The sequence below is a fragment of the Mus caroli genome, chromosome 12 (genome assembly GCF_900094665.2).
Source record: "Mus caroli chromosome 12, CAROLI_EIJ_v1.1, whole genome shotgun sequence".
In the NCBI taxonomy this organism is placed as follows: Eukaryota; Metazoa; Chordata; class Mammalia; order Rodentia; family Muridae; genus Mus; species Mus caroli.
In genome coordinates this window covers 97,991,059-98,015,663 of record NC_034581.1, presented here as the reverse complement: position 1 = coordinate 98,015,663, position 24,605 = coordinate 97,991,059, and the positions used below count along the sequence as shown (strand labels likewise).

Genomic DNA, 24,605 nt, shown 5'->3' with positions numbered 1-24,605 from the left:
CTGTTTCCCCTGCTTGCTGTCCCCTCTTCAGAGAGGCTTCAAAAACCATTAATCGGCTCACATTCCTTGGTGATTCCAACACCCTCTATAGCTCCCTAGTGAGAACTATGGTCCAGAGCCAAGGGCACATTTGGGGTCTTTTGACAGAGGAAGTTGAAGAGGAGGTTTGAGGAGGCTGAGAAAGATGGGTTGTACTCAGAAGATAAAGCCAAGCTAAATGAGCAGCCTTTGTTCTGTAGATAGCAGTCTAGGGGGCATGACTTCCTGGGTTTGGATCCCAGTACTGACACTTAGTCTCTGTGTGACTCTGAGTAAGTCGCTTGCCATCTCTGTGTTCCACCCACCTCATTTACAGACGTAGGCACTGACGTTGCATTCTTCAAGGGTAGTTGGAAGGATCTGTCAAACCTTCAGGGCCACACTGACTGTCTTACTTCTCCTGGGTCCAGCCTGTGAGCGCAAGAACGCGGAGGCGGTGAGGATATTGGTGCGATACAACGCAGACGCCAACCACCGCTGTAACAGGGGCTGGACCGCGCTGCACGAGTCTGTCTCCCGCAATGACCTGGAGGTCATGGAGATCCTAGTGAGCGGTGGGGCCAAGGTGGAGGCCAAGAATGTCTACAGCATCACCCCCTTGTTTGTGGCTGCCCAGAGCGGGCAGCTGGAGGCCCTGAGGTTCCTGGCCAAGCATGGTGAGTGGCCACACAGAACAGCTACCAAAGACCTCAGAGGTCAGCTGGGAAGGAAAGTTGCACTGGGGTCATCTTGTGGGCATCCTCTGATCCAGAGCCCCACAGGACTGTGTTGAGGATTCTTAGGCCAGGTTTAGGTTCTGTAGAGCTATGGTGAGATGCTGCTAGGTGCTTCCTGTCTTACTATATCAGATCCAGCCCAACATCCTCCTTTCACAAAAGAGGAATCTGAGGCCTGCAAAGGGGAAGTGACTTAGCTACGGAATTAGCTGTAGAGCTATCTAGATTCTTGGACTTTTGATGCCCAAACCACTACACATCACACTGCTGGGCCAGAAAGACCTCAGATGGAGATCACATCCTTGTTTTGCAGGTGATAAAAACCAAGGAAGGACCAGGGTGGGAAAGTGATTTGTCCAAGATCACACAGTAGGTTACTGATACACATGGGATTTGAACCCAGGTCTCTGCCCTAGTTTCCCATTAAAAAAAAAAGAAAAACAACAACAACAACAAAAACAAAACAAAATCAAAAACAAAAAAACCTTAACAGGAGAAACTAAAACTATACTGCTTGCACCATGATGTTGCAGTAGCAAAGACCTCAAAAACACAAATAAGAACTGTATTTTGACAACCCACTCCAAGCTCTCCTGCGATTGTCTTTCCCTCTCAATGGAAGGAAGTTCTGTCTGGAGAACTGGAGAGGCCGAGACTATGCAGAAGTGTTGGGGCTGTGCTGCAGCAAACCAGTGAGGACCTACTGTGTGTCATGCCTCCTGCTAAGCATGGACCTATGACAGATAGGTAGAGTGTGGCCCAGGGGACCCATCCTAACCCCACTGTATACTTGAGGGGATCGAGGCTCAGACAGGTTAAGTGATTGCTCACTGTAAGAGCCTGGATCTCACCTGTGTCTGCCTCTCAGCCTAGGAGATCGACCCTGGGCCTGACTAAGGCTCTTAGCCAGGGATGACTGCAATGAACACTGACAACTCAGTGAGGTCCTGGAGCCCAGGCCAGCAAGCTGTGCTGACCTCCTCTCCAGGCAGTCGCGCTCTTCCCTGCTGATATTGAGGCAGGGACTGCTCTCTTCATGGGGAGTTAAAGCCGGTTCCTATACAAATATTTTCCTTATGTGAGCAGGCTGCTTTGCTCAAGCCTAGGCCTGCCAGGGAGCCTGAGCCTGAGACCCAGGGGCTTGTTAAAGGTGTCTCTATACTGTTCCTCTGAGGGAAGGGACACTCTCTACCCTGAGCTCTGTCTAGACAGCGGTGATTTCTGAGGCTGGCGCTGTTTCTGTTACATTATTTATACCTTGCCTTAAACAGGAGAGGGTAGCACTATGACTCTTGACTAACAAGCAGGTAAACTGAGGCTTCTAAAAGCTGTCTAAGGCCCCAGATCTTGGGAGTCATGATACAGAAACTTTCATGGTCCTGATGAGCCCTCAAGGTCTGTGCTCTTCTCAGAAGGCCGGAGCAAGTCCTCCACTGCTGAAAATGAAGTCATCGGAAAGGGTGAGAGGAGCAGATGGCTCTGACAGAGGAGCTGTGGCCGACACAAGCCTTTGATCTCAGCCTTTACTGAGCTATCTCAGCTAATCTGCGTCTACAGTGTAGAGCCTACAGAGAAATCATGTGCACACCGGTTCGCTCTCTCACTCCATGAGATGCAGAAGATGTAAAAGATAAGATGAAGGCAGGAAGCTGCTACCAGGCTTCAGCCCCCTTCCTACAAGCATGGCTCAGTGTTTAGTTTCCTTTTTAAATTTATTTTTATTAGTTTTTTTTAACGTGTGTTTGTGTGTGTGTGTGTGTGTGTGTGTGTGTGTGTGCATGTGTGTGATGTATATGTGAGTATAACTACCCACAGATATCAGATCTCCTGGAGCTGGAGTTACAGGTACTTGTGAGCCACTGTGTGGGTACTGGGAACTGAAGCCCGTGTCCTCTGTAAGACGTGTACATGGTCTTCACCAGTTAGCCATTTCTCCAGTCCCTCCATGGTTCCTTAAGAAGATAACAGAAGCCAGTTCTTTCCTGTTTCAGATGGAGAACAAAACAAACCCAGGACTCGGGATGTGGCTCAGTTGGTAGTGCTTGCCTATCATATACAAAGCCTTGGGTCCAATCTCCAGCACTCCAGAGTTAGAGGCAGGAGGTTCAAAAGTTCAAGACCATCCTTGGCTACATATGGAATTCAAGGCGAGCCTGGGCTACATAAGATGATGCCTCAGACCAACCAACCAACCAACCACAACCAACCACCAACCAACCACAACCAACCATCAACCACCAACCCCAAATCCAACTAACACACTCAGTAGGATTTCCTTTAAGGAGCTTTGTACCTAGCTGGAGCTGATGCTGCTGTCAGGGCACACAGCCTAGGGCCCGTAGTGAGGGCTGAAAGCCTAGTCTAGAATACATCTTCCGACCATACATTCAAGTGTAGCTTCACATCTATGAGTGGGTTATCCTGAGTCCTCTCATGTCCTGTGTCCTGGTCTGTGATAAAAAACTTGACCTCTCAGGACTCCATATGGATTCAGAGAAACAGGGTAGGCGAGGCTTTGTGATAAGGAACTTACCTTAGCTCTGACGTCTGATGGGTCCTCCTGGATTTGGGCAGTAGGCATGGCCCAGCCTACTCACCCAGTGGTTAGCTTGGAGGTGCTCACCACACAGTGTCACTGAATTATGGCAGAACCACTGATCGTTCATGGCTCTGCTTGCTTCTCCCTCTCCAGGTGCAGACATCAACACGCAGGCCAGTGACAGTGCATCAGCCCTCTACGAGGCCAGCAAGAATGAGCATGAAGACGTGGTAGAGTTTCTTCTCTCTCAGGGCGCCGATGCTAACAAAGCCAACAAGGACGGCCTGCTCCCCCTGCATGTTGCCTCCAAGAAGGGCAACTATAGGTCAGTCCATAGCCCTCACCGTGTATAGCACAGCTCTCTGGGGATGCCTAAGGAGGGCAGGGGCGGGGCGAGGCACTTGATCTCCATGGCCCCTGAGAGGACTCTTTCTTTGTTTGCTTGTTTGGTTTGGTTTGTTTTTCAGTGGGGTGGGAAGATGCAGAGATAACCTGCAGGTCAGCTAGCTGGTTGCTGAGGATGCTCACAGCAACGGACAGGGACCAGTCACCGGGCACCTCCCTGAACATCACGCTCGGGTGGGAGAAGCTCAACTTCTCCAGAAGCAGTCTGTGGGAGGGAAGGTGTACACATTCGTACGTGCCCCCCCGCCCCCCAAACACAGAGATGAACAGTCCACATGCATTCATGATGTGATGAAAGATCATCCAGACCTAAGCTCCATGCTGGCTCCCATAGAAGGGACCTGGCAGGGGCTGGAGCAGAGCGCACTGGAGGCTGCCTGTCTGGGCTCATGTGTCCACTGCAGCCCCGCCCCCCAGGAACATGTTCACTCATGTAGCACAACATTGGCCATGGTGGGAGCTTGTACACCATGGAGTGAGCTTTTCTCTGGCACCTCCAACACCCCACTCATCTGAGAGCCAATTGCTAGGAATTTAGCACCTACACACTGTAGGTGGGAAAGGGTGATTGGGTGGGGTGGTCAGGGGAGATGCTGGTTGTCCTTGCACACAGACACTGGTCATTTCTAAAGTGTGGACTCACTGCCGAGCTGTGGGACGGCCCCTTTTATAGAAGAAGAAACTGACCAAGTAGCTAAGAGCCTCGTGCCTCAGTGGGACCATCCCCATGCCTAGGATATCCTCTACTGGTCGGGTAGTTCCCAGTCACAGACCCTGGCAAGCTTTCTTTTGATTTTAGACAACTCTCATTAGTTTTAAAATATCCTTTTCCTTAAAACCGTTTTCAAAGTTAACATTCACCACAGTGGTATAGTGAGACAGTAATTTACAGTTACTAGAAAAGCCATGCCGTGTGCCCTGGGTGCCACCCTGGGAGGTGCTCTAACTTCTCAGACTCTCAGAAGAAAGAGAAAAGATTATGTTTGGCACTGTCAGTGAGGCAGGGGGATGGATAGGGGAAGAGAAACAGCCACTGAAAATGAACCAAAGGTCCCAGAGGTTCCTACACTGTCCCCCTGAGCCCCAGACCTTCCTGTACATGTACACAACTGCTTTCCTGAGGGCTTCTCAGCAAAGGGTTAAAGTTGGATTCTCAGCAGCCCCTGCCACCTGGCTGGGCCACCGCTCTCTGCTCACACCCTGGGCATGTGGCATCAGAGGCCCTCCCCATGCTGGCCTCCCACAGGCTGAGAAGGGATTTGATGTGACATTCCATAGGCATTCAGCCACCTGCCAAAACACCCTGCCTACCCCTGGCCCGGAGCAAAGCGCCTGGAGCCTGAGGCCATTTGCCAGATGTGCCTGTTCTTCAGCACACTGGGTGGGGTGTGTTGGGGCATGGCTGAAAGAGGAACCTAGCATCCCCATCCCTTAGGCACATTTACTGCCATCCATTTCCAGAGTCATATAGCAGAGCAGGTAGATTTCCAAAGACCCTGTGAGCAGGAAAAGAATTTGGCCAAGGACCCTTGATGGCTGGGGCTCCTGACCTTGGCTGTACAGCCCAGATTCAGGCTCCACCTTAGATAATGGCACTGGGCTGGCCTGGGGCGGGGTGCCAGGATTTCCACATGGGGCTTGAATGAGTTCCAGGAACTTAGCACCTCTCTATTGGCCAAGGGTCAGGCCACCATGACCTGGTGACTAAGGTCTCCTCTAACTTGGTGCAACAGGACAGGGCCTGCTGTCAATGCTTAGGACGCAGACTTCTAACTGCCTTCTAACAGCCTACTGTGTGCCGATCCAACGAAAGTGAGAGTGAGTGTTAGCCTCAAAACCAGGCTTGGCAAAAGAGACGGCAGGGTTCTGTTTTGCCATGTGGTGCAAGTTCCCCCTCGCTGGGATGTATGAAGAATACATGAAGCAAGAGGCTCAGATTGTGGGGTCACTTTTGAATTAAAGGGTGACTGTGAAGAGCACTTTAAAGGACGCCTGGCACACAGACAGGGCTTGGTGATATAGTCATTGTCACTGTCACTAGTATGCCTCAGTGTAATCTGTGCTCGCGTGGTTCAGAGTGGTTAGTGGCATGCTCGAGATGGCCCAGCGTTCAGCGGCTGTCATCAGGTCCAGGTGATGCTGAGGTCTGATGCTTCCTCATTGCCTGTGCTGTCCCTCAGGATCCCCCGTGTCCCCATACTAAGGACAGCTAGCTTGAATGCCTGTCTACTCACTGTTGCCAGGCTGGGTTAAGTTAAGACATCAGCACCCAAGCCAGGCAGGGCCATAAGAGGACATGTCTCAAAAACAGATAAAAGAAAAAAGAAGTAATGAGAAAGAGATGTGACACCTTGAAAAGGCCTGGCCCTGGGTACCCAGTGCCTCCACTCTGCCCTGGCTTGTCTCCTGTCTTTCTTCAGAGCCAGTTGCTTCTCCGCTCCACCCCTGGGTCTCTGTCTCACCCTCTATAAAATGGCAGCACTGTCCCTATGTCTGTCAGAGATGGGCAACACGGGCACACTGATCCTTGATGACTAAATCCTAGAGAAGAAGTATGCAACGGCCTAATGACTCACTAAGTCGCTGACTTTATGCTTCTGGGACTTGGGGGCAGAGATGTCAGATTCCCACATTTCTGCCCCTTTCTATGGCCTGGCCAAGGAATCACTGGAGACCAGCTGGGGCCTGCAGAGATCCCAGCCCATGGGCAGCCGCCCAGCCCAGCCCACCCCATGTCCCTGTTCTTTCTTGTGCTCAAGCACGTCACGGATGTTACCCTGCATTTGTTGGTCATGGCGGTGGTCCAGGGGCCCCAGCCCTGCCTTTGACCAGCACCTCTGAAGAGGAGGTCAAGCCCCTCGAGCCTGCACAAATAGAAATTAGGAGGCAATTAGCTCCCCTGGGTGTGTGAATTTCCTTTGGAGGTTTCAGAGGCAGATCTTAGCCAAGCTCAGCATCGCTGAATGCAATAATGTTGTCCCCGGAGAGATTCCAGCAGGAGGTCGCTGGCCTCCTGGTTCTAGGAAGTCGGAGGCACGAAGAGTGCCAGGAATCAAGAGAGATGGGAACCGCGCTGGTGGTAGCACCTGCTTCCCCCTCCTCCTTCCTCAATATGGCCTCCTCCTCCTGAGAGCTCTATAGGAGGCTGTGAGGTCACCTGTCAGCAGGGCTTAGATGGATTAGAGCCTGAAGTCAACAGAGTGAGCTGAGCGCTTGTTCTGGAAGGCAGCAGGGATCCAGGGGACGAGAGCCAAGATGAGGAGTCCTGGGGTCAAGAGCTGAGATGAGGGGTCCTGGGGTCAAACCCCTGGAGCTATTCTACGACCTCTGATTTGTCACTGGTTTTCTGAGCCATGTCTGTTAAAAAAGATAGACAGAGCGTGCTCTGGGTAGGCCATGGGGCTACAGCGAGGGCAAAATGGGCCAGGCAAGTCAACACACTGTGAAAATTGCAAAACCCCATGACCCATCAGCTGTCACCCTGATTGTCACAGCAGAAGTAGGAGGGTAGTTATGAGTGTGCCCAAAGGGATCGGGCGATCGGGACTCAAATCTGGGTGTTCCCTCTTCCTGGCTGTGTGTCCTTGGGGAGTCCTGCACCTTTCCTGGGTGGGTTTCCTCATCTGTCATGCAAATGCAATCTCAAAGAGTCACTTGGAGAACTATGAAGGTTGATAGGCGAAGTGCTGAGAGCAGGGCCCAGTCCCACAGTCAGGAGCCAGGCCGGTGGTGGTTGGCTGAGCCCTCCGTGTCAAAACTGGGCAGAGGGGCTGGAGAATCTGGCTTTACACACTCAGGAAAAACAAAAACAAAAAAACCAAACCTGCATCTTGTAGGAGAGGAGAGAAGGCACAGTAGAAGAATGGGTCTGGGGCAAGAGTGGTTGAGACGTTTCCTCTTCCCTCCCCTCACCATGCCTAGATGTCCCACCAGATGCCAGAGCAACAAGATAGGGAGAAAAGACAATTCCGCCCCAGAGTGCCCCTCCCAGCGAGTCCCTAACCTTTCCAAGCCTCAGTTGTTCTCATCTGCAGAGTAGGGGTAAACCAGACTTCCTTTATGGGCTCTCATAAAGGAACAACATAGCAACAAACCCAAATCCCCAGTGTTTTCTTCCTTAACAGGGCAAGGTTTGGTACCAGATTTCAGTTCCCTGCTCTGTCTGCTACTGTATCCTGCAGAGAGCAGAGTGGCCCTTCACTGAGTGTGAGGGGCTTCCTGCCACGTTCTCCAGATTACTGAGAGCAGAAGTCTTTATGATTAGTGGATCAGTATTTTGTCTGTGTGTATGTCCGTGCACCACGGGTATGCTTGGTGCCGGTGGTTGCCAGAAGAGGACTTCAGATGCTCTGGAACCTGAGTTACAAATTCTGGCTGTTGTGAGCCTCCCTGTAGGTGCTGGGAATCAAACTGGGTCCTCTGGAAGATCATCCAGGGCTCTTGACCTCCGAGCCATCTCTCTATCTCCAAGCATCCTTTATTTACGCTGGGGTGAGTCCATGCGAGATGCTTGAAGCCACAGTCCACCTGGCTGAGGTTTTTCAGAACTCACCAGCCAGTTCCAACCGGTTCCTGCTAAGCATGACAGGCCGCTGGGCGCCCTCTGCTGGCTGTGTCGTGCCCATGCGCCCCGTGTCCTGTCCTGACCGGCTCCTGCTCGTCCTCTTACAGAATAGTGCAGATGCTGCTGCCTGTGACCAGCCGCACGCGCGTGCGCCGTAGCGGCATCAGCCCGCTGCACCTGGCGGCCGAGCGCAACCACGACGCGGTGCTGGAGGCGCTGCTGGCCGCGCGCTTCGACGTGAACGCACCTCTGGCTCCCGAGCGCGCCCGCCTCTACGAGGACCGCCGCAGTTCTGCGCTCTACTTCGCTGTGGTCAACAACAATGTGTACGCCACCGAGCTGTTGCTGCTGGCGGGCGCCGACCCCAACCGCGACGTCATCAGCCCCCTGCTCGTGGCCATCCGCCACGGCTGCCTGCGCACCATGCAGCTGCTGTTGGACCATGGCGCCAACATCGACGCCTACATCGCCACTCACCCCACCGCCTTCCCAGCCACCATCATGTTTGCCATGAAGTGCCTGTCGTTACTCAAGTTCCTTATGGACCTCGGCTGCGATGGCGAGCCCTGCTTCTCCTGCCTGTATGGCAACGGGCCGCACCCACCCGCCCCGCGACCTGGCCGCTTCCACGACGCACCCGTGGACGACAAGGCACCCAGCGTGGTGCAGGTGCATGCAGGGAGGGTACAGGAGGGTTTCAGGGAAGATAAGGTAGGGTGATACATCGGAACCAAGTTGGGAGAGTGGTTATTGCCTAGGAGGGCATGTTGGCTGGTGGAGAATGAACCCGTGGCTAGCACCTTCATCAGCAGCAGACACCATGGCTCATGCCAACGATGCAGTTCTCATTTTGATTTGGACCCCTTAAGAGAAGCCACGATGGGGTAAGAGATTGGCTGGAGAGGAGGGAACTCTGCAAAACTTCAGGGCCAGCCAGTCGCCTGTGTCAGATCTTCAGTGAACAGGAAGGGGAGAGCAGAGCAGACCGGGGAGGCTCCTAGGACACAGAACAACTAGGGATGTGATATAGGCCTGTAGTAACCCTAGGACCCGAGAGACTGAGGCAAAAGGCTTGCAAGTTTGAGGCCAGCCCAGGCTATGATAAAGGTCATCTTTAACAACTTAGTGAGAACCCGTCTTAAAATATAAAAGCAAAAGAGAACCAGAAGAGATAGCTTAGCAGTGAAGAACATGTATTTCTATCACAGAGAACTAGTTTGGGGTTCTCAACAACACCAGGGTTAGCTCGTAACTACCTGTGACTCCAGCTCGAACGTAATTCCCTGCCCTTGGCCTGTGGGGGCACCCACATGGATATAGCCACACAAAATGTATACAGATAATTTTAAAAATAAAATGACTCTTAAATAAAATAAAGTATAAGAAAGGGCCAGGGATTGAATCAGTCACAGAACACTGAACGATGCCGTAGTTTATCCTCGGTTTAAAAATAAGTCAGCATTTAAAATGTAGATGAAGCTAGAAACTAGAAACACTTTGCTGGTAAAAGTCATTCTCGTGGTCAACCAGCGCGCACGGCTTGTCCACTGCATACAAAGCAGTTTATGTTCCTAAAAATCTCCTTGGAGTGGATGCCATAGGCCCAATTTATAGACAAGGAAATCGAGGCTCAGAGAAGTGATGGGGCCAGCCCAGCTTGTCTGTCTTGCATGTCAGGTAGTAGATGCCAGTGCCCAGAGGGGCTCGCGCTGGGGGGCGGGGCTCGTGCTGAGAGGCGGGGCTCGCGCTGAGGGGCGGGGCTTGTAGAAGGGAACCTTTCCTTTCTTAGACACCTGCCCCACACCTCGTCTGAAAGAGTGGTGTGTTCCTATTCCAGTTCTGTGAGTTCCTGTCGGCCCCGGAAGTGAGCCGCTGGGCAGGACCCATCATCGATGTCCTCCTGGACTATGTGGGCAACGTGCAGCTGTGCTCCCGGCTGAAGGAGCACATCGACAGCTTTGAGGACTGGGCTGTCATCAAGGAGAAGGCAGGTAGGGCTGTGGCTGCTGCTACCAGCGAATCTTCTGCCCCGCAGAGACTTAGACCTCAGGCAGTGTGACCCATATACCGGCGCAGGCTGTGCCCGGCCCTGCTCTGCAGTATTCTCACAATGTGTTGTTCCTGGAATGGTAGCTAGCCATGGAGCCTCAGAGAGACCATGTCATCTGGGCCAGAGTCGCATAGCTAGGTGGTCGCCGGCTAGGTACCCACCCAGGTCTGACAACGTGTTAGTCCCTACTTCAATCTGTTTGACATAATCCTGGACCCTGAAGGAACTATGGATCCATTGCCCACATTTTGAGGTTCCTGACGAATGGGGGGCACCTGAGAGGCGGAAGGGCAGGCGGAAAAGTGGATGGTGACCTAGGGTATTTACAGCTGAAGAGCATTCCTGAAACACCCAGCTCTCACCCAGAGCACAGCTCCTGACTCCACAGTGCCATGCAGATCTGGAGTCTGCATCCCCATCAGATTTGGCAGCTCACCTGGAGCAGCCCAAACCTTGGGCAGCATTCGTAGGGGCACTCGTGGTGGCTGTGACGATGGCCTGTCACCCCTGAACAGAGGAAGAAGGCAGGCTCACCGCCCAAACCCTTCCAGCACTCAGACAGTGATGCCTGGCTAGCTTGGGCTAACAGGCTAGACCCTGGTCATTTGCCTGTCAGGCAGATCACACAAAGAATGGCCTGCAGTGAGTTATTACCATGCCACCAAGGCCGCTTCCATCCTTGTCCCCTGTAGGTCCTTGACCCCATGTACCCAATTCCTCCTACAAGATCCTCCCCTGGCACAGATCTGGGTGAACAATTCTCAGTTGATGCCTGTGACAAAGTCAGTGGGCAGCAGCAGGGATCATCTGCCATCTATCTACCACCACTCAGGCACTGCTATGCCTTTCACTAAGAAATCAGTCATTGGCTGCTGCTGCTACCATGGTCCCTGGCCACTAGAGGGTAGAGCGGTCCACGCCCAGATATGGGCCCCACCAATTCTGTCTTTGCTCCTGCTTTCCTTAGAAAGGGCTCATCTCTCACAACTAGACCCCACCCCAAGGACAGAGAACTGTAGTAAGTACTTGTGAGCAGTTGATAGATGCACCATTCGGAAGCCTGCCTTGATTACTTCAAAGCAGAAGTTCTCAGCCTTCCTAATGGTGCAACCCTTTAATACAATTCCTCGTGTTGTGGTGACCCCAAACCATAACATTAGTTTTATTGATACTTTATAGCTTTGATGTTGCCACTGTTAGGAATCAAGTGGCCCACGAGCTGAGAACCCAGTGCTTTAAAGCCACCTTTTTCTGGCCAGCTCCCTGTACTGGGTGCTCTGAAGATGATAGAGAGCAGATTAGCCAGTCCCCAGGCTCTCTGCGTCTTGTGCTGCATACCAGTGACCTTTACTTCCCTCTCCCCAGTAAAGGGCCTTCCTGGAGTGAGGCTGAGGACTCCTGCCTGAGGGGCAGGAGCACCAGCTGTTGGTCAGAAACACCAGAGTGATTGGGTGCCACCTCCTCTGCTGTCCTGTGGATGTGCGATTGGGGTGTGGTCTCCTCTGCTGTCCTGTGGATGTGCGATTGGGGTGCGGTCTCCTCTGCTCTCCATTCTCCTTTGCCTTCCTCTCACTTCCTTGCCATGGCCTCTTAAGTTAGGCAGGCCATCTTCCTCAATGGGAACGCATTGGCCTCCATCCCTCACCAGGAACATTCCTCATGGCTCCTCTCTACATCCTCCAGAAGGCACCTCTGCATCTGTGGTCCAGCATGTGCTTGTTGGATGGATGGATGGATGGATGGATGGATGGATGGATGGATGGATGGATGGATTGATTGATAGATGGATGGATGTGTAAATGAATGGCATGTTTTAGTTTGACAAACTACTTCCTGTGCCCAAATAAATTACCCTAATACCAAATGCCCCCTTCTGCCTCTGTTTACTCTACCTCCTGACTGAGCAAACACCATAGCATAAGGTATTCCAGGGGCATCCGGGAGCAACCAAGTGGCAGTCTAGAGCCTTCAAGGGAGTTCTCCAGCCCTACTGCCAGGCTCTGCCCACTTCATCTGGCTTCCCAGTGACAGCAGGAGCCTGGGAAGAAGTGGGTGTGGGCTTTTACCCTGATTACCTCTGGGCTGTGCAAATCCATGCAGGTTGAAGGTATAAAGAAGGCACTCTGCCAGGCCCAGTTTGGGGGACTGAGCAGCGAGCACCCCTATGATCAGTGTGTGTCTCTTATTTCTCCTCTTCCTAGAACCTCCGAGACCTCTGGCTCACCTCTGCCGGCTGCGGGTTCGGAAGGCCATAGGAAAATACCGGATAAAACTCCTGGACACACTGCCGCTTCCCGGCAGGCTAATCAGATACCTGAAATATGAGAATACACAGTAACCAGCCTGGAGAGGAGACGTGGCCTTCAGACTGTTTCCGTGACGCCCCAGGTGGCCTGCATCCAGGACCCCCTGGGGTCAGAACAGGTGTGACCTTGCTGGGTCTCTGCTTCACCCAAAGTGAGAACCTGATGTGGGGAGTGGACGTGGAACCTCTGCTTTCACACTGTCAGCGGATCGCAGACCCGCTCTGCTTCTGGCCATAGCCAGAGACCTTCAACCTGGGGCCAGGGGAGAGCTGGTCTGGGCAAGGTGGCCCAGGCAGGAATCCTGGCCTTAAGCTGGAGAACTTGTAGGAATCCCTCACTGGACTCTCAGCTTTCAGGCTGCGAGGGGGACGCCCAGCCCGAGTATTTTATTTCACTGAGCACAATAAATGTTGTATATGGAATTTCTGCCCTGTGATTCCTGGGCTTCAGATGCTCCGGACCTGAGGTTCTCAGCTCTGCTCCTGAAAAGAACAGGGGTTAGGTGGGTGGTGGGGTGGGCACAGGACATGCAGATCCCTGAATGTGTCACCTCGGTTGAGCTCTGAAAGAATCCTGAGGGTGTGTCCTTCGTGGACCAGGAGAGAGGAAGTTGGTTTCTTCTACTGGTTCAATCGCCATTGAAACCAGAGCTTCATCACTGGCAGGGGTAGGGTGGGGTGGGGGGGTGCGGTGGGGGGGCTATGCTCACAAATCACTTTGATACCTGGGTTGTCTTCCACCCTTCATGACCCTCTTCCTCACTCTTGCTATAGAAGTTAACATAATAAGAAAGGCAACCCAGAGCTGCTGGTGGTTAGGACAAGTACAGAATCCCTGGCTACCATGTTCCTATGAGATAAGCAAGGCAGGAGGAGGCGTCCTGTTTGCAGGTGGTGCGGGTGAGCACTGAGGCCCAGCACTGTCACCACTCTTGTTCGAGGGCCTTTGGGACCCAGAAGCTGAGTGAGACCTGCACACACTGTTTATCATGGAAGTTCTTCAGTGTTCTCCCTGAATGGCAGTGAAGCTGTCTCCCATTCCAAATTGATCTTCAGCACCAACAGAGCAGGCTCCCTTGCTGAAAACCTGCACCTAGCCTAGCCTAGCCTGGTCTAGCCTGGTCTAGCCTAGCCTAGTCTCTTTCTCCAGTGGTCGTTTCTGACCTTTCAGAATGTAAGCAGCTGGACTGGTAGAGGCATGATGCCTCAGACCAGCTCCAGCTTTCTCTTCTGGGACTCAGTTTCTTTGTCTCTGTAGTGGGCTGGATGGTTCCTGATGGCCTTGCTGCCTATGCCATCCCTGGTTTTCACAAGTAGTTTCTAATGTTTATAAGACTTCTAGGCTCAGAAGGGCTAAGCAGCATCATGTCCATGCCTTCAAGGTCCTGAGGAGATAGAGGGGAGGAAGGAGCTTACCTGAGCACACACGGCAAAGTCCCTGCGGGGTTCATTCCAGCTTTGTGCTTGGCTGATGTCCCTCCATGTTTTGTTGGAGGAAGTCCGGAGGGAAGCTTGCATCATCTCTCCTGGGGATGCTTACCCTTGAAGGCACAGAGGTGGCTGCTAAGTGTGGTTCAGCTCAAGGCTCCCTGCTTACATTTAACCAGGAAGCAAAGCAGTCAGAAGGGATGCTGGGGATGAGCTAAGGCACTGCTCTATGGTCATTGGCCTGTGAGCTGTTTGGGATACAGACAGGTGGATGGGATATGACACTCCAAGGGCCCCCAATCGATCTAGAGTCCTACCAGACAGCAACTATGTGTCCTCCCATCTGAGAAACACAGGTGTTGGGTCAGGTGGCTGCTCAGGGAATCTTTAGGCAGAGGGACAGGAGTGGAGTTCAGCTACCACACTTGGTAGTCACCATCTATCTGGTGTCAAACACCCTGACCTGGACAGCACCGAATTCCACCTTGAGTGTTCCCTGCTTTTGTGTGCTCACAGGCCAGATGCTGAGTCTGACCTGTGGCATGCCCCAATGGGCCAGTGTTGACTGGGGCTAATGCTAGACTTGTGTCACCAAGCCCAGGAAGGGTGCCCACCTTAGAGATGCCACATAGTAACAGTGTCTTGGGGAATGCCGTGGTGATAACAACAGGAGACTGTTGGTCTCCTCGACCAACAAATGTGGTGCCTCAACTGCCTTTGGGTTTTACTTGGAGCCAGAACACTACAAATTGATATTTTTCTTTTCTTTCCCCTCTCCCTGCTATTAATTTATTTTGCAATGGTGGAAACCAAGCCCGGGGCTTTGTGCATGGTAGCCACTCTACCAAACCCTGTGTTACAGTCTCAGCTCCCATCTTGGTTTTTGGTTAGGGGTTTATCTGCTGCTGCGGCTAAGGCTGCTGTCCTCTCTCCAACATCAAACCTCCCCAGATGTGCTCCCCCTACCCCCAGCCACTTCCCATGAGGGCCTGGTTCCCTGGGCTTCTGTTGGGCCATGTTTCATTACAGCAGTGGTTCTCAACCGCTTTGGGGGAGGGGTGGAATGACTCTTTCACAGGGGTCTCCCGAGACCATCAGAAAACACATATTTACATTACGGTTGATAACTAGCAAAATGAACAGTTATGAAGTAGCAACAAAAATAATTTCATGGATGAGGGTTATCACAACACGAGGGGGCTGTATTAAAGGGTCACAGCGGTAGGAAGGTTGAGAGCCACTGCATTAAAGGCTTCTGCCTTTATTGGTTAAGATTTATTATTATTTATTTGTGAGTGTGAAATCCTATGAGTTCATGAACACCATGTGTGTGCAGTTTCCGATGGAGGCCAGAGTGTCAGATTACAGACACCCGAGCCTTCTGCTGTGGATGCTGGAAACCAAACCTGGGATTTTTGCAAGAGCATAAGTGCTCTTCACTACTGTGAACCGTCTCTTTGGTCCCAGTTTCTGCTTTTAAATGAAGTCTTTCGGCTTTTTAAGGAATGGACCTGCAGGTACCGCTGGGGAAGCCAAGCCCCAGCAGGAAAACACCGATGTACCAGGACTTGGGCAGGGTGGGGCTCAGCAGCACCCGAGAACATGTGACTCTGCAGGGTGGCTCCTGCTCTAGGAGTGTCATGGTGGGATAGCGGGGTGTCCAAGGCACCCATGGCAGTGAGCAGCTTTGAAGTATGACTTTCTAACCTGCCAGCATGGAAGGACCTCTAGGTGCCTAAGTGCAGGAGACAACTTCACGTAACAGGTTTATAGACCCTTATCTATAAACAGCCCATGTGGCAAGTCTGTGCCCCGTCTCACTTTTGGGGTGAGGAAATTTCAGCGTAGACAAGTATCTTGAGTAGTAGCTGGCAGGACTGGGGTGTTGAGCTCTGTTATACAGTCTGGGGGAGGCTGAGAACCGTTGCAGTGGGCTCAGAGCGTCTTTGTGATGGTGCCTTGGGGTAAAAGAGGGCACACACCTGCTTCTGGACCCTCAGTGATCTCTGAGACCAAGCATAGCCTAAGGACCTGCCCTCTCACATGCCAGAAAATGACTGAGGACATGTGTCATGTCAGCAACTGTGACTCTGAAATCTTCTGATGCCTTTAGGCAGAAAGATCCAGAACACCGCCCACATCTCCTTGGCCAGCTGCCCCTTTCCGGTGGACTCCCTGTTCTGGTGGGTCTTGGGGGAAAAGTAGGCTAGAGGCAAAGGGCCACGTGCGGCCTCTAATCCTGGATGCCCAGTTAGCTAAGGACCATCTCGGAGGCAGGCCATGAGGGAGACAGTCAGTACTGAATAAATCAGCGTACGTGACAGAGTTCCCTGTGTGGGGAGCAGAGGCTTGCCCAGCACGAGTCTTGGCTGTGAAGAGCATAACTTGATAAACTGTGTAGCCTATCCTCGTTAGAGCATGCCTAGCTAGACCTGTGCTGGTCCGGAAGCTTTGCAGTCTGGGGGCTATCAGGATAAGCCTGTTCCTTCCCCCAGCACACACTTCTACTGAGCCACAGACAACATTTCATTGCTATGGCGGAGAGAAATCAGAATATGATTGGGTCAGTCAAAAGACTGTGCCTTTGGGGTTCTGCAGTTCTGGAATTTGGGTTTGGTTTGGTTCACTGTGGACATATAATCACTGCTCGTGCTTAAAAGGAACGGTTTGGTCAAACCACTTGTCTTGGTCACGTGAAACTGAAATCCCATTTGTCCTGGTGTCCTCTCTGACCAGGACTGTGCATGGCCACTCTGACATAGCCAGACACACCAAAATTATATCTCTACCTCCCTGAGCATCATGAACCATGGGAATCCAGACTTGGCCCACCTCTTCCTTCAGATGTCTGGACCGAACATCCTTCCCTGAGCTCTTCCCGCATCCCCTCTCACCTCTTCCTAGGAATTGAGCTGTGTTTCCCAGCACCCACCTCCAGACATCTCAAAAGTCTCAGGCCACTCCCACCTGTAGTAGCTATTCTCTATGCCGACCCTGCATCCGGGACTATCCCATTTCATGACATCCAAGAGGTGAAAACTGCAAAAGAAATCTTTATTTTTATTTTTTTTTAACTTTCTCAATATTTACAAAGAACAGAATGAACAAGCAAGATGCCCCCTCGCCCCCCCCCCCGGGGGGGGGATGGCAGCTGAACAGGTGTGTGATGGGCAGCTGCCACACTAGGGTCTCACTTCCCGTGTTTTCCTGTGCCTTGGTCCACAAGCTGCAAGCTCCCTCCGCATAGGTACCTGTCTGAGGAGCCTTGTCCCTGAGGCAGCCTGGCCAGGCCCCTGCCCAGCTCCCTCCTCACACGGAGAGCTTGTCAGTGACTGACCCCCATCCTGGAGGCCAAAAGAGAGAGGGCTGAGGGTGTTCAGCTAGAGGTAGCCAAAGACATTGAAGATAGGGGGAGGCATGGCTGGCTTAGTCGGGATAGGCTTCAGAACTACGGGTCTGTACACTTTGGGCCCTGGGGTGTCCACACCCTTGCAGAAGTGGGCCAGATCCACAGGCGAGGCCAGGCTTCTCCTCCACAGGCCCAGACTGGGTACTGGGCCCTGAGGCAGGACCCCTGGCAGACCTGGGAAGATGGGCTGTCCATGGGACTGGAAAGGGCAGTAGCTCCAAGCATCCAGGTTGCCTACCAAGGATACCCCAGACATCTTGAGTGGCTCCGTGTCAGCTAGTACCCTTGGGGACATGGGCAGTGGAGCAGTCTCGGGCCCCAGGGACTCCAGACCCTTGCAGTTTTTCTTATTCTCATACAGAGATGCCTCCCTGGGGGCCAGGCCCACCTCCAGCCCCATTGGGTAGCTGAGGGTGGGCCTTGGCTCCTCCCAGAACGAGGCGGGCAGCTGTCTCTTCCTCATGGGAACCTGGCCAGGTCTAGCAGCCTCTGGATTCAGCCCCCGGAAGCCCTGATCCTTAGAAAGGCATTCCTCCCTGAAGGGGGTCCCCAGGGCCTTTTCTGTGCAGCTCCCACCCCCACCGGGGCTGGATTGGGGACAGGGATGGAGGGGTGGCCGTCCAGGCCTCTCTTCAGGTCCCCTCTGCAGGTGGGGCTCTGCCACCCTGCCAGGCAGGCCCCTAGGGAGCCGCGAGTACTTCTGAGAGAAGCGCTTGAGTTGCTTCTGCAGGTACTTGCGATGGTCCACAGAGCGGCGGCAGGGTGCGGACTTGTCCAGGGCCGCCTTGATGTCACTGGACGCCAGGTTGACAAAATTCAGAAGCATCTTCACGTCGCTGTCAGCTGCCATCACCTGTGCATCAACTGTGCAGGGCTTTCCATGAAGAGCATGGGCTCTGGAGGAGCGCACAGGGCAGACCTAGGGAACACAATGAACGCAATAGGCAGCAGGAGTCTCTCCAGGGCTGTTACGCCTTCCCCAGGGCCACCAGGACCCAATGCATACGTCTCCCAACCTGGGCATTCTTCTGTCCCAAACAGAATCCACAATGGGGCTGACTATCTGAGATGAGACAGGTGTCAACTATCTCATTCAGTCTTCTGGGGTCTGTTGCCCTCTTCTGGGAAGTCAAGGCTCAGAAACTGCAAACACCTTGCTCAAAGCCACCTAGCTACAAGTGGCATTGCTGGGGCTACATTCCCAGTTAGTCGCATCTCCCACACATCGTGAAGGCCAGCGCGCATGACTCACCATTCAAGTTTTTATTTTCAAAGCCAAAGAAATCCTCTAAAGAAGGCCAAGCCCCCTTCCCCCTCCTTGGTGGTGGCCTTCCCCTCCCACCACCCCGCCCCCTCTGCAGTCCCCACGCTCCACCCCTAACTCTCACACAGGGCCAGGCAGGATCTCTGTCTAGCACTTAATCTAGACCTGCCTTCAAGGCTCATCCCTGCCGGCCGCAGGGACTCCCCTGTAGCATCTGCAGCAATTTCATGCCTCCTCGGCCACCACCCACAGTACTGTGCCCCTCCCCCAAGGCTCTAGTCCGCTCACGCCCTGCCCTCCACCCAGCCAGGCCAAACCACTCGGGACTCCGTACTGACCGAAGGTGAAGGCCAGGGCCCCCCGCCAACGTGGCCGGCAGGTTCCCCACCGTAGACCCCCGGCAAGCCTGGCGAGCTGGCGTGCAGTGAGCTCCGTGCAGGCTGAGAAGCAGTTGTGCACAGCCCTTGAGTGGGCTGAATGGAGGACAAGTCCGGAGCTGGGGGGCCCTCAGGCCAATCAGGAGCGCCTCTCCAGATACAAAGCATCCCAATCAGGCGGCGGAGCCCCGGTCCCACATTCTTTGCCGTCACAAATTGTCACCATGGGGACCATCACAAAAAAAAGACAGCTCCCAAATGCAATCATTTCCCGGTAAATTTCTACCCTTCAGCCCCACTTTTCTCCAGTCTCCACACCCACTCCTCCCCTTGACCTCAGTAACCTGGTTTCTTGAGGTGTGTGTGTGTGTGTGTGTGTGTGTGTGTGTGCACAAAAAGTATTCAGGATCAAGGAGGGCTGGGCGCAGTGAGACAGGCACCCAACCTTCCCCAGATACTTCAGGTCTCCAGCTGCCATGCTCCAGTGCAGACAGACAATCGGATGGGGTAAGCCAGAGTGGGGCTGCTTTCCCTCTGCCCTTGAGTGTTGAGTGTGCATTCTCTGACTCTGTCTCTGGCCTCGTGTCTCTCACCTCTTTCAACCGTCCTTCCTGAAGGGTGCCCCTGGGATGGATTTGAGAGGTGCACTGATGTGGGGAAAGGTAGCCCTGGCGGGCTGGCTGAGGGGTGCTGGGATATCCATGGGAAGGGAGCCGAGGCTCTCAGGAATCTTGTCTTTATGTTTGCTTCCTCAATTGAGCTGCACAAAGCCTGAATTGCCCATTCAGTGTGGCCGGACAAAAGGGTGGCGTTGCACGGTCCCCTTGCGTTTGTAGTCAAACAGTTAGGGACTTAAATCGAGTCGTCATGATGGAGAAAGAGGTGGACAAAGCCCATAGAATTGCCATCAGCAAACATTTTCCTGTGTCATATTAGCTAGTCTCCATGGCTCCCCCTGGCCCAGGGACAATGGCACAAGTTTGCACACTTGGCTACTGTCACCGTGCCAACGCCGGCAGGGCTGCAAGCAGGGCCGCTCAGTTGGAGCAAGTGAGGGAGCCCAGGCTGCCGTGGCCCTGCCCATCAAACGCCCAGAAAGAAGGTGAGGCTGACAGCAGCCCGGTGAAGGAGAACTGTCTGGGAAGGGCTCACGGGCAGGGTCTCCATGCTAGCCAGCTCAGTGGACCCCCGCAGGTCCCCTTTCCTCCCCTTTCCCTGTCTTTCATCTTCTTCTGCTTCTTCCCCGACTGCATAGTGGCCCACAGCTTCTTACCACAGGCATGGTTGCATACCCTCACTTAGGAGCGGCACCAAGAGACATCTGCTGTAGGGATGAAGCACCTGTCTAGAGTAGCCTGAGGTTCCCTCCTCGGGAGGAGACGGCCTAGGGCTAATGAGCTGCATCTCTAACTCCAAGAGCTCCACATGCTCTCTGTGCAGAGCCAGAGCAGAACAGACAAGGGTGTGCTGCTGGCATTAGGACCCCTGTCCTGGTAACCACCTCTGCAGCGGCCTCTGCATTAACTGTGGGCTATGCCACTGCTATCTTAATCGTCAGGGCTTTGGAAGGGGAAATTCTGCAGCATGCCCCCAGCCCATCTTGACAGGTAAGAGAGGGTCCCATCTGTCATGTTCCAAACTCTTGGTACACTCTGCTGGAGATATACTCTGGGGTCCTGTGGCCACTAGGTTAGGCTCCTGCCAGCGCCTGTCAGAACTCTGGCTGCCTACATCGAGGAAGTGTGTGCTCCACGTGTCTTGGATTACCCCCTTTTTACTTCCCATACATGCTGGGAGATTGCCTCACACATCCAGCCCTTGTCTGCTCCTGGCTTGTGACCTGTGGACCTTATTCCCTAGAAAAAGATGGCTCCCAGGAGTGTTGCTGTCGGCCATTCAGCTTCCTGTGAGACGGCAGCATGTCTGTGCCCTTAAGGCACCTCACTGTAGTATTCATTCATGCCATGCTTCTCACGGTAGTGGGCTCTGTGGGAATCCAGTCTTAAAATGTCTTTCCAGGCTTGAGGTAGAGAGGAATAGGACAGTTCAGTGACGAAGACCCAGCTCAGCTCACATTAGACTCTCCAGAGCCCTTCATGTGCTCTGTCTTACGTCGGCTTGGCACGGGGAAGGCTTCTTGTCTCTGAAAGTAACTGCTTTGTCCATTCCAACGAAGACCTGCATCTTGGTGACGGGAAATGGCTGGTTCTGTTTTCTTGCAGTCCAACTTTAGCAAGGTAAGGGCAGTGAGGGCTTGGCTGCAGGTTTGTCCTAGGACCGTGGAAGCAGAGGATTTCTTGGCAAAGGACCCTTAGAGCTGCTGCAAGTGGATCAATGAGATTGTCTTGTTTCCCCTAGGAAGACGGCACTTAAAGCAGGGGGCAGATTCCAGGCTGCACCCACGTAGGAGTCTCTGCTGAGCTCTGCCAAAGGCAAGTGAGCTGAGCAGAGTGACTAAGTCAACCAGAGAGAGCAGGGCACCAGCCAACCTTCCCCTCCTCGGCCCTTGTGTGATGGGGAGCCCCCACTGCCAGTCCTGAGACCTGTACCTCAGATCTCAGCAATGAAAAATCCTACTTGACCTAAAAGTATAAATAAATGTGGGCTAAATGTTCCCCGGGTGCAAGAATTACTGTCCAGTGAAGAGCCACTGTCCCTGGACAGGGAATGACAGATTCCTGTTGGCAGTGAGTCCCAGTCTTTGGTTATGACATCCCCATATGCTGCAGTCTGACAGCTGTCAACTGGAACCAGACCTAATTTCCCCAGGGACTATACCTGCCCAGAGGGCTGGCTTACTCTGACCTCTCCAGCTCTGGGGAGGAGTGCGGCCAATCACTCTGACTTGAACACGCAAAGGCCACTTGAGGTACAGCAACTTGCCAGGAGCTCTGTTAATACGGGACACGCATCACAGGGTGACTTATGCAACAACCCCTTACGTAACGGCAGCACTTCTATCAAAGTCCAGCCTGCAGCAAGTGTCAACCATAATCAGCCTGAGTAGGGTTGGGAGGGTTTGGGGGGTGGGGGAGCGGGGAGTAAGCTCCCTTGGCTGCTGGGATGAGTGCTTCCTGCCCTGGCTGCTCAACTTCATGGTTAACAATGACCCCCAGTATGACTGTGCCCACAGAACTGCTGGGACCTCAGGTGACCATGGGCAGTTACAGCCTGGTGTGGTCAGTCCCTGCAGCAACAGAGGCAGGGTGTTAACTAGGAGTCCCTAGTTGGTAAATGCTTTGATTCTTCCCAATACAAATCAGGGTGGATAGAATCTTATTCCCTAGCCTGGATACCTCACTTGCTGTATCCCTAGTATAGCAAGAGGTCAGAGATGGAGTCTGAGGATAACAGGCTCCAGGTCGAGATGACACAGTCATTCTCCCTCCGTTGCACAGGGCCTCAGGAAGGCCGGCTTTCAGAAGGAATTTGACAGGAGTGAGCGTGTGCACAGCAGGCCTTGTTTGCTCTCTGATGGTGTGGGGAAGCCGTCAAGTTTAAGTTGGGTGGCATGCAGGTGGACATGACCATGCTCTACAGAGGTCACTGCGGCATGAGCTATGAAACTTGGCAAAATGACTGACTGTGAAGACTTATGGCAATGAGTGGTGTCTTGGATTCCTTGCCTTTAAGGTTGGGGGGCAGGTCACAGTCCCTGGCAAGATTCATACTGCGGTTAAAATCCCACAAAAAGAAGAGCTGCCTGGTGTGCAGCCAACACCTTCCCTTCTCCTTGCTATCCCACAGAGCTGGATCAAGTTTGCTCTGTACATTGGAGCTGGTGTAGCACAAGCAGTGTGGTAGTTGTGGCTTTGTGCCCCAGAGTTCTGTCCCCAGTGGATCCTGGCCCACATTCCTGATACTGTTGTATGCCCTCAGACCTACCACAGACAGACACTTCACTTTGGCTGTGTCCTCTCCTGCCCTTCTTGTGCTGTGTCCTATCCAGTCAGGGCACTGGCCAGGAATGAGAAGTCAGTTTAATCTCAACTGTCAATTCGGATTTGATTGGTGATGCCTCCAAAGAGCCTTGTGGGACAATTCCAAGGCCAGCATGGAATTTGGAATGCTTTGATCAGCTAGTGATGTCTGCCCTGAGGTTGGATGGTGATGGCCTCTGGGTGCCAGGGCCCTGACTCCCTGTGGAGGTGACAGGATGCAAAGCCTGGTGTTTTAGTAATCCAACTCCTGCAATTTTAATCAAGCACTTTTAAATCAAGCGACTTTAATAGAACACTGGCGGAGGGCGGTGAGTTATCCACGCACACATTCCTTTAAGCAGGACCCAGATCTCTTGCTTCCTGGGGGAGAGTGCATCCGTTTAACTCAACAGGTTTTTGTTTTCCTTGAGATAAGGTTTCACTAAATAGCCCAGGCTGGCCTGAAACATGTGATCCTCATGCCTCTGCCTCTCAAAGACTGGAACTACAGGCTCAGTGACCATACCCAACTACTCACTTACTAACATCGACCAACACCCAGGCAGGTGTTAACCACAGTAAACATCTTATACATCTAATGGTATTCAAAGTTGCTTTTTGAGATTTGCTTTGCTTTCATTTCATGGATATGATTATTTTGCCTGCATGAATATCTGTGCACCATGTGTGTGCAGGACCCATGGAGGCCAGAAGGTGGCATTGGATCCCCTGGAACTAGAGTTACAGATGGTTGTGAGCTGTCATGGAGGTGCTGAGAATCAAACGTGGGTCCTCTGGAAGAACATCCAGTGCTCTCAACTGCTAGGGCATTTCTCCAGCCCCACATGTCCAATGCTTTTTTATCTTTACAACCACTCTGTGAGATGTATTCCATTATTTTCTCACACTTGGCAGACAAAGCTATGGCTCAAGGAGGATAGGTGATTTAACCACTGGTAAGAGGATGAATCATTCAAGCCCTACCTCCCTGACTGCATCTTTCAATAGTTTTTGAGTGTCATACATGACAGCAGTCACAACCTGGGAGAAGACCCAGATCCAGAGAGTGTGGGCATTCGGGGGTGCCAGGACAGTGAGAAGTTTAGTGCCATGTACAGGGGAGGAAGTTCCTGCAGGAATAGGGTGATATAAGGTAGGAGAGAAATGTTAAGTTCTTCCTGCATTTTGCATTCATGAGGCACATAATAAATGCTGGGTGCCTGTCTTAATCAGGGTTTCTATTCCTGCACAAACATCAGGACCAAGAAGCAAGCTGTAGAGGAAAGAATTTGTTCTGCTTACACTTCTACATTGCTGGTCATCACCAAAAAAAGTCAGGACTGGAATTCAAGCAGGTCAGGATGCAGGAGCTGATGCAGAGGCCTCAGAGGGATGTTACTTACAGGCTTGCTTCCCCTGGCTTGCTCATCTTGCTTTCTTAAAGGATCCAGGACTACCAGCCTAGGGATGGCACCACCCACAATGGGACCTTCCACCCTTGATCACTAATTGAGAAAATGCCTTACAGCTGGATTTCATTGGGGCATTTCCTCAAGGGAGGCTCCTTTCTCTGTGATAACTCCAGCTTG

The 24,605-nt window shown here is 52.8% G+C and overlaps 2 protein-coding genes and 1 long non-coding RNA gene across 5 annotated transcripts in view; 2 read left to right on the top strand and 1 right to left on the bottom strand.

The window, feature by feature from the left end:
* Positions 1-13,041, top strand: part of Asb2 (ankyrin repeat and SOCS box containing 2) — a 35,152-nt gene extending 22,111 nt beyond the window's left edge. For both annotated transcript variants that reach the window (XM_021179159.2, XM_029484726.1), the window contains 5 exons: positions 450-695; positions 3,448-3,619; positions 8,371-8,932; positions 10,101-10,254; positions 12,515-13,041. In XM_021179159.2, coding sequence (XP_021034818.1) covers positions 450-695; positions 3,448-3,619; positions 8,371-8,932; positions 10,101-10,254; positions 12,515-12,651 — 1,271 coding nt within the window. In that variant the 3' untranslated portion in view covers positions 12,652-13,041. The remainder of the gene's footprint in view (positions 1-449; positions 696-3,447; positions 3,620-8,370; positions 8,933-10,100; positions 10,255-12,514) is intronic.
* A 4,042-nt stretch (positions 13,042-17,083) lies between these two features.
* Positions 17,084-23,076, bottom strand: Fam181a (family with sequence similarity 181 member A). Of its 2 annotated transcripts, none has more exons than XM_029484777.1 (2): positions 19,058-19,164; positions 17,084-18,374 (listed from the first exon to the last, which is right to left on the bottom strand). In XM_029484777.1, exon 2 carries the CDS (start codon positions 18,303-18,305, stop codon positions 17,427-17,429), a length of 879 nt encoding a protein of 292 aa, XP_029340637.1. In that variant the 5' UTR covers positions 18,306-18,374; positions 19,058-19,164; the 3' UTR covers positions 17,084-17,426. The 2 variants fall into 2 exon arrangements, with proteins under 2 accessions (XP_029340637.1, XP_021035100.1); XM_021179441.2 differs by lacking the exon at positions 19,058-19,164 and adding an exon at positions 22,982-23,076 and having other exon boundaries at positions 17,172-18,374.
* On the top strand, positions 19,361-21,709 carry LOC110307173. Its single transcript, XR_002379363.1, has 3 exons — positions 19,361-19,603; positions 21,116-21,333; positions 21,455-21,709. It is a non-coding gene; the product is annotated as an uncharacterized LOC110307173 (long non-coding RNA).
* Positions 23,077-24,605: the final 1,529 nt, after the last annotated feature.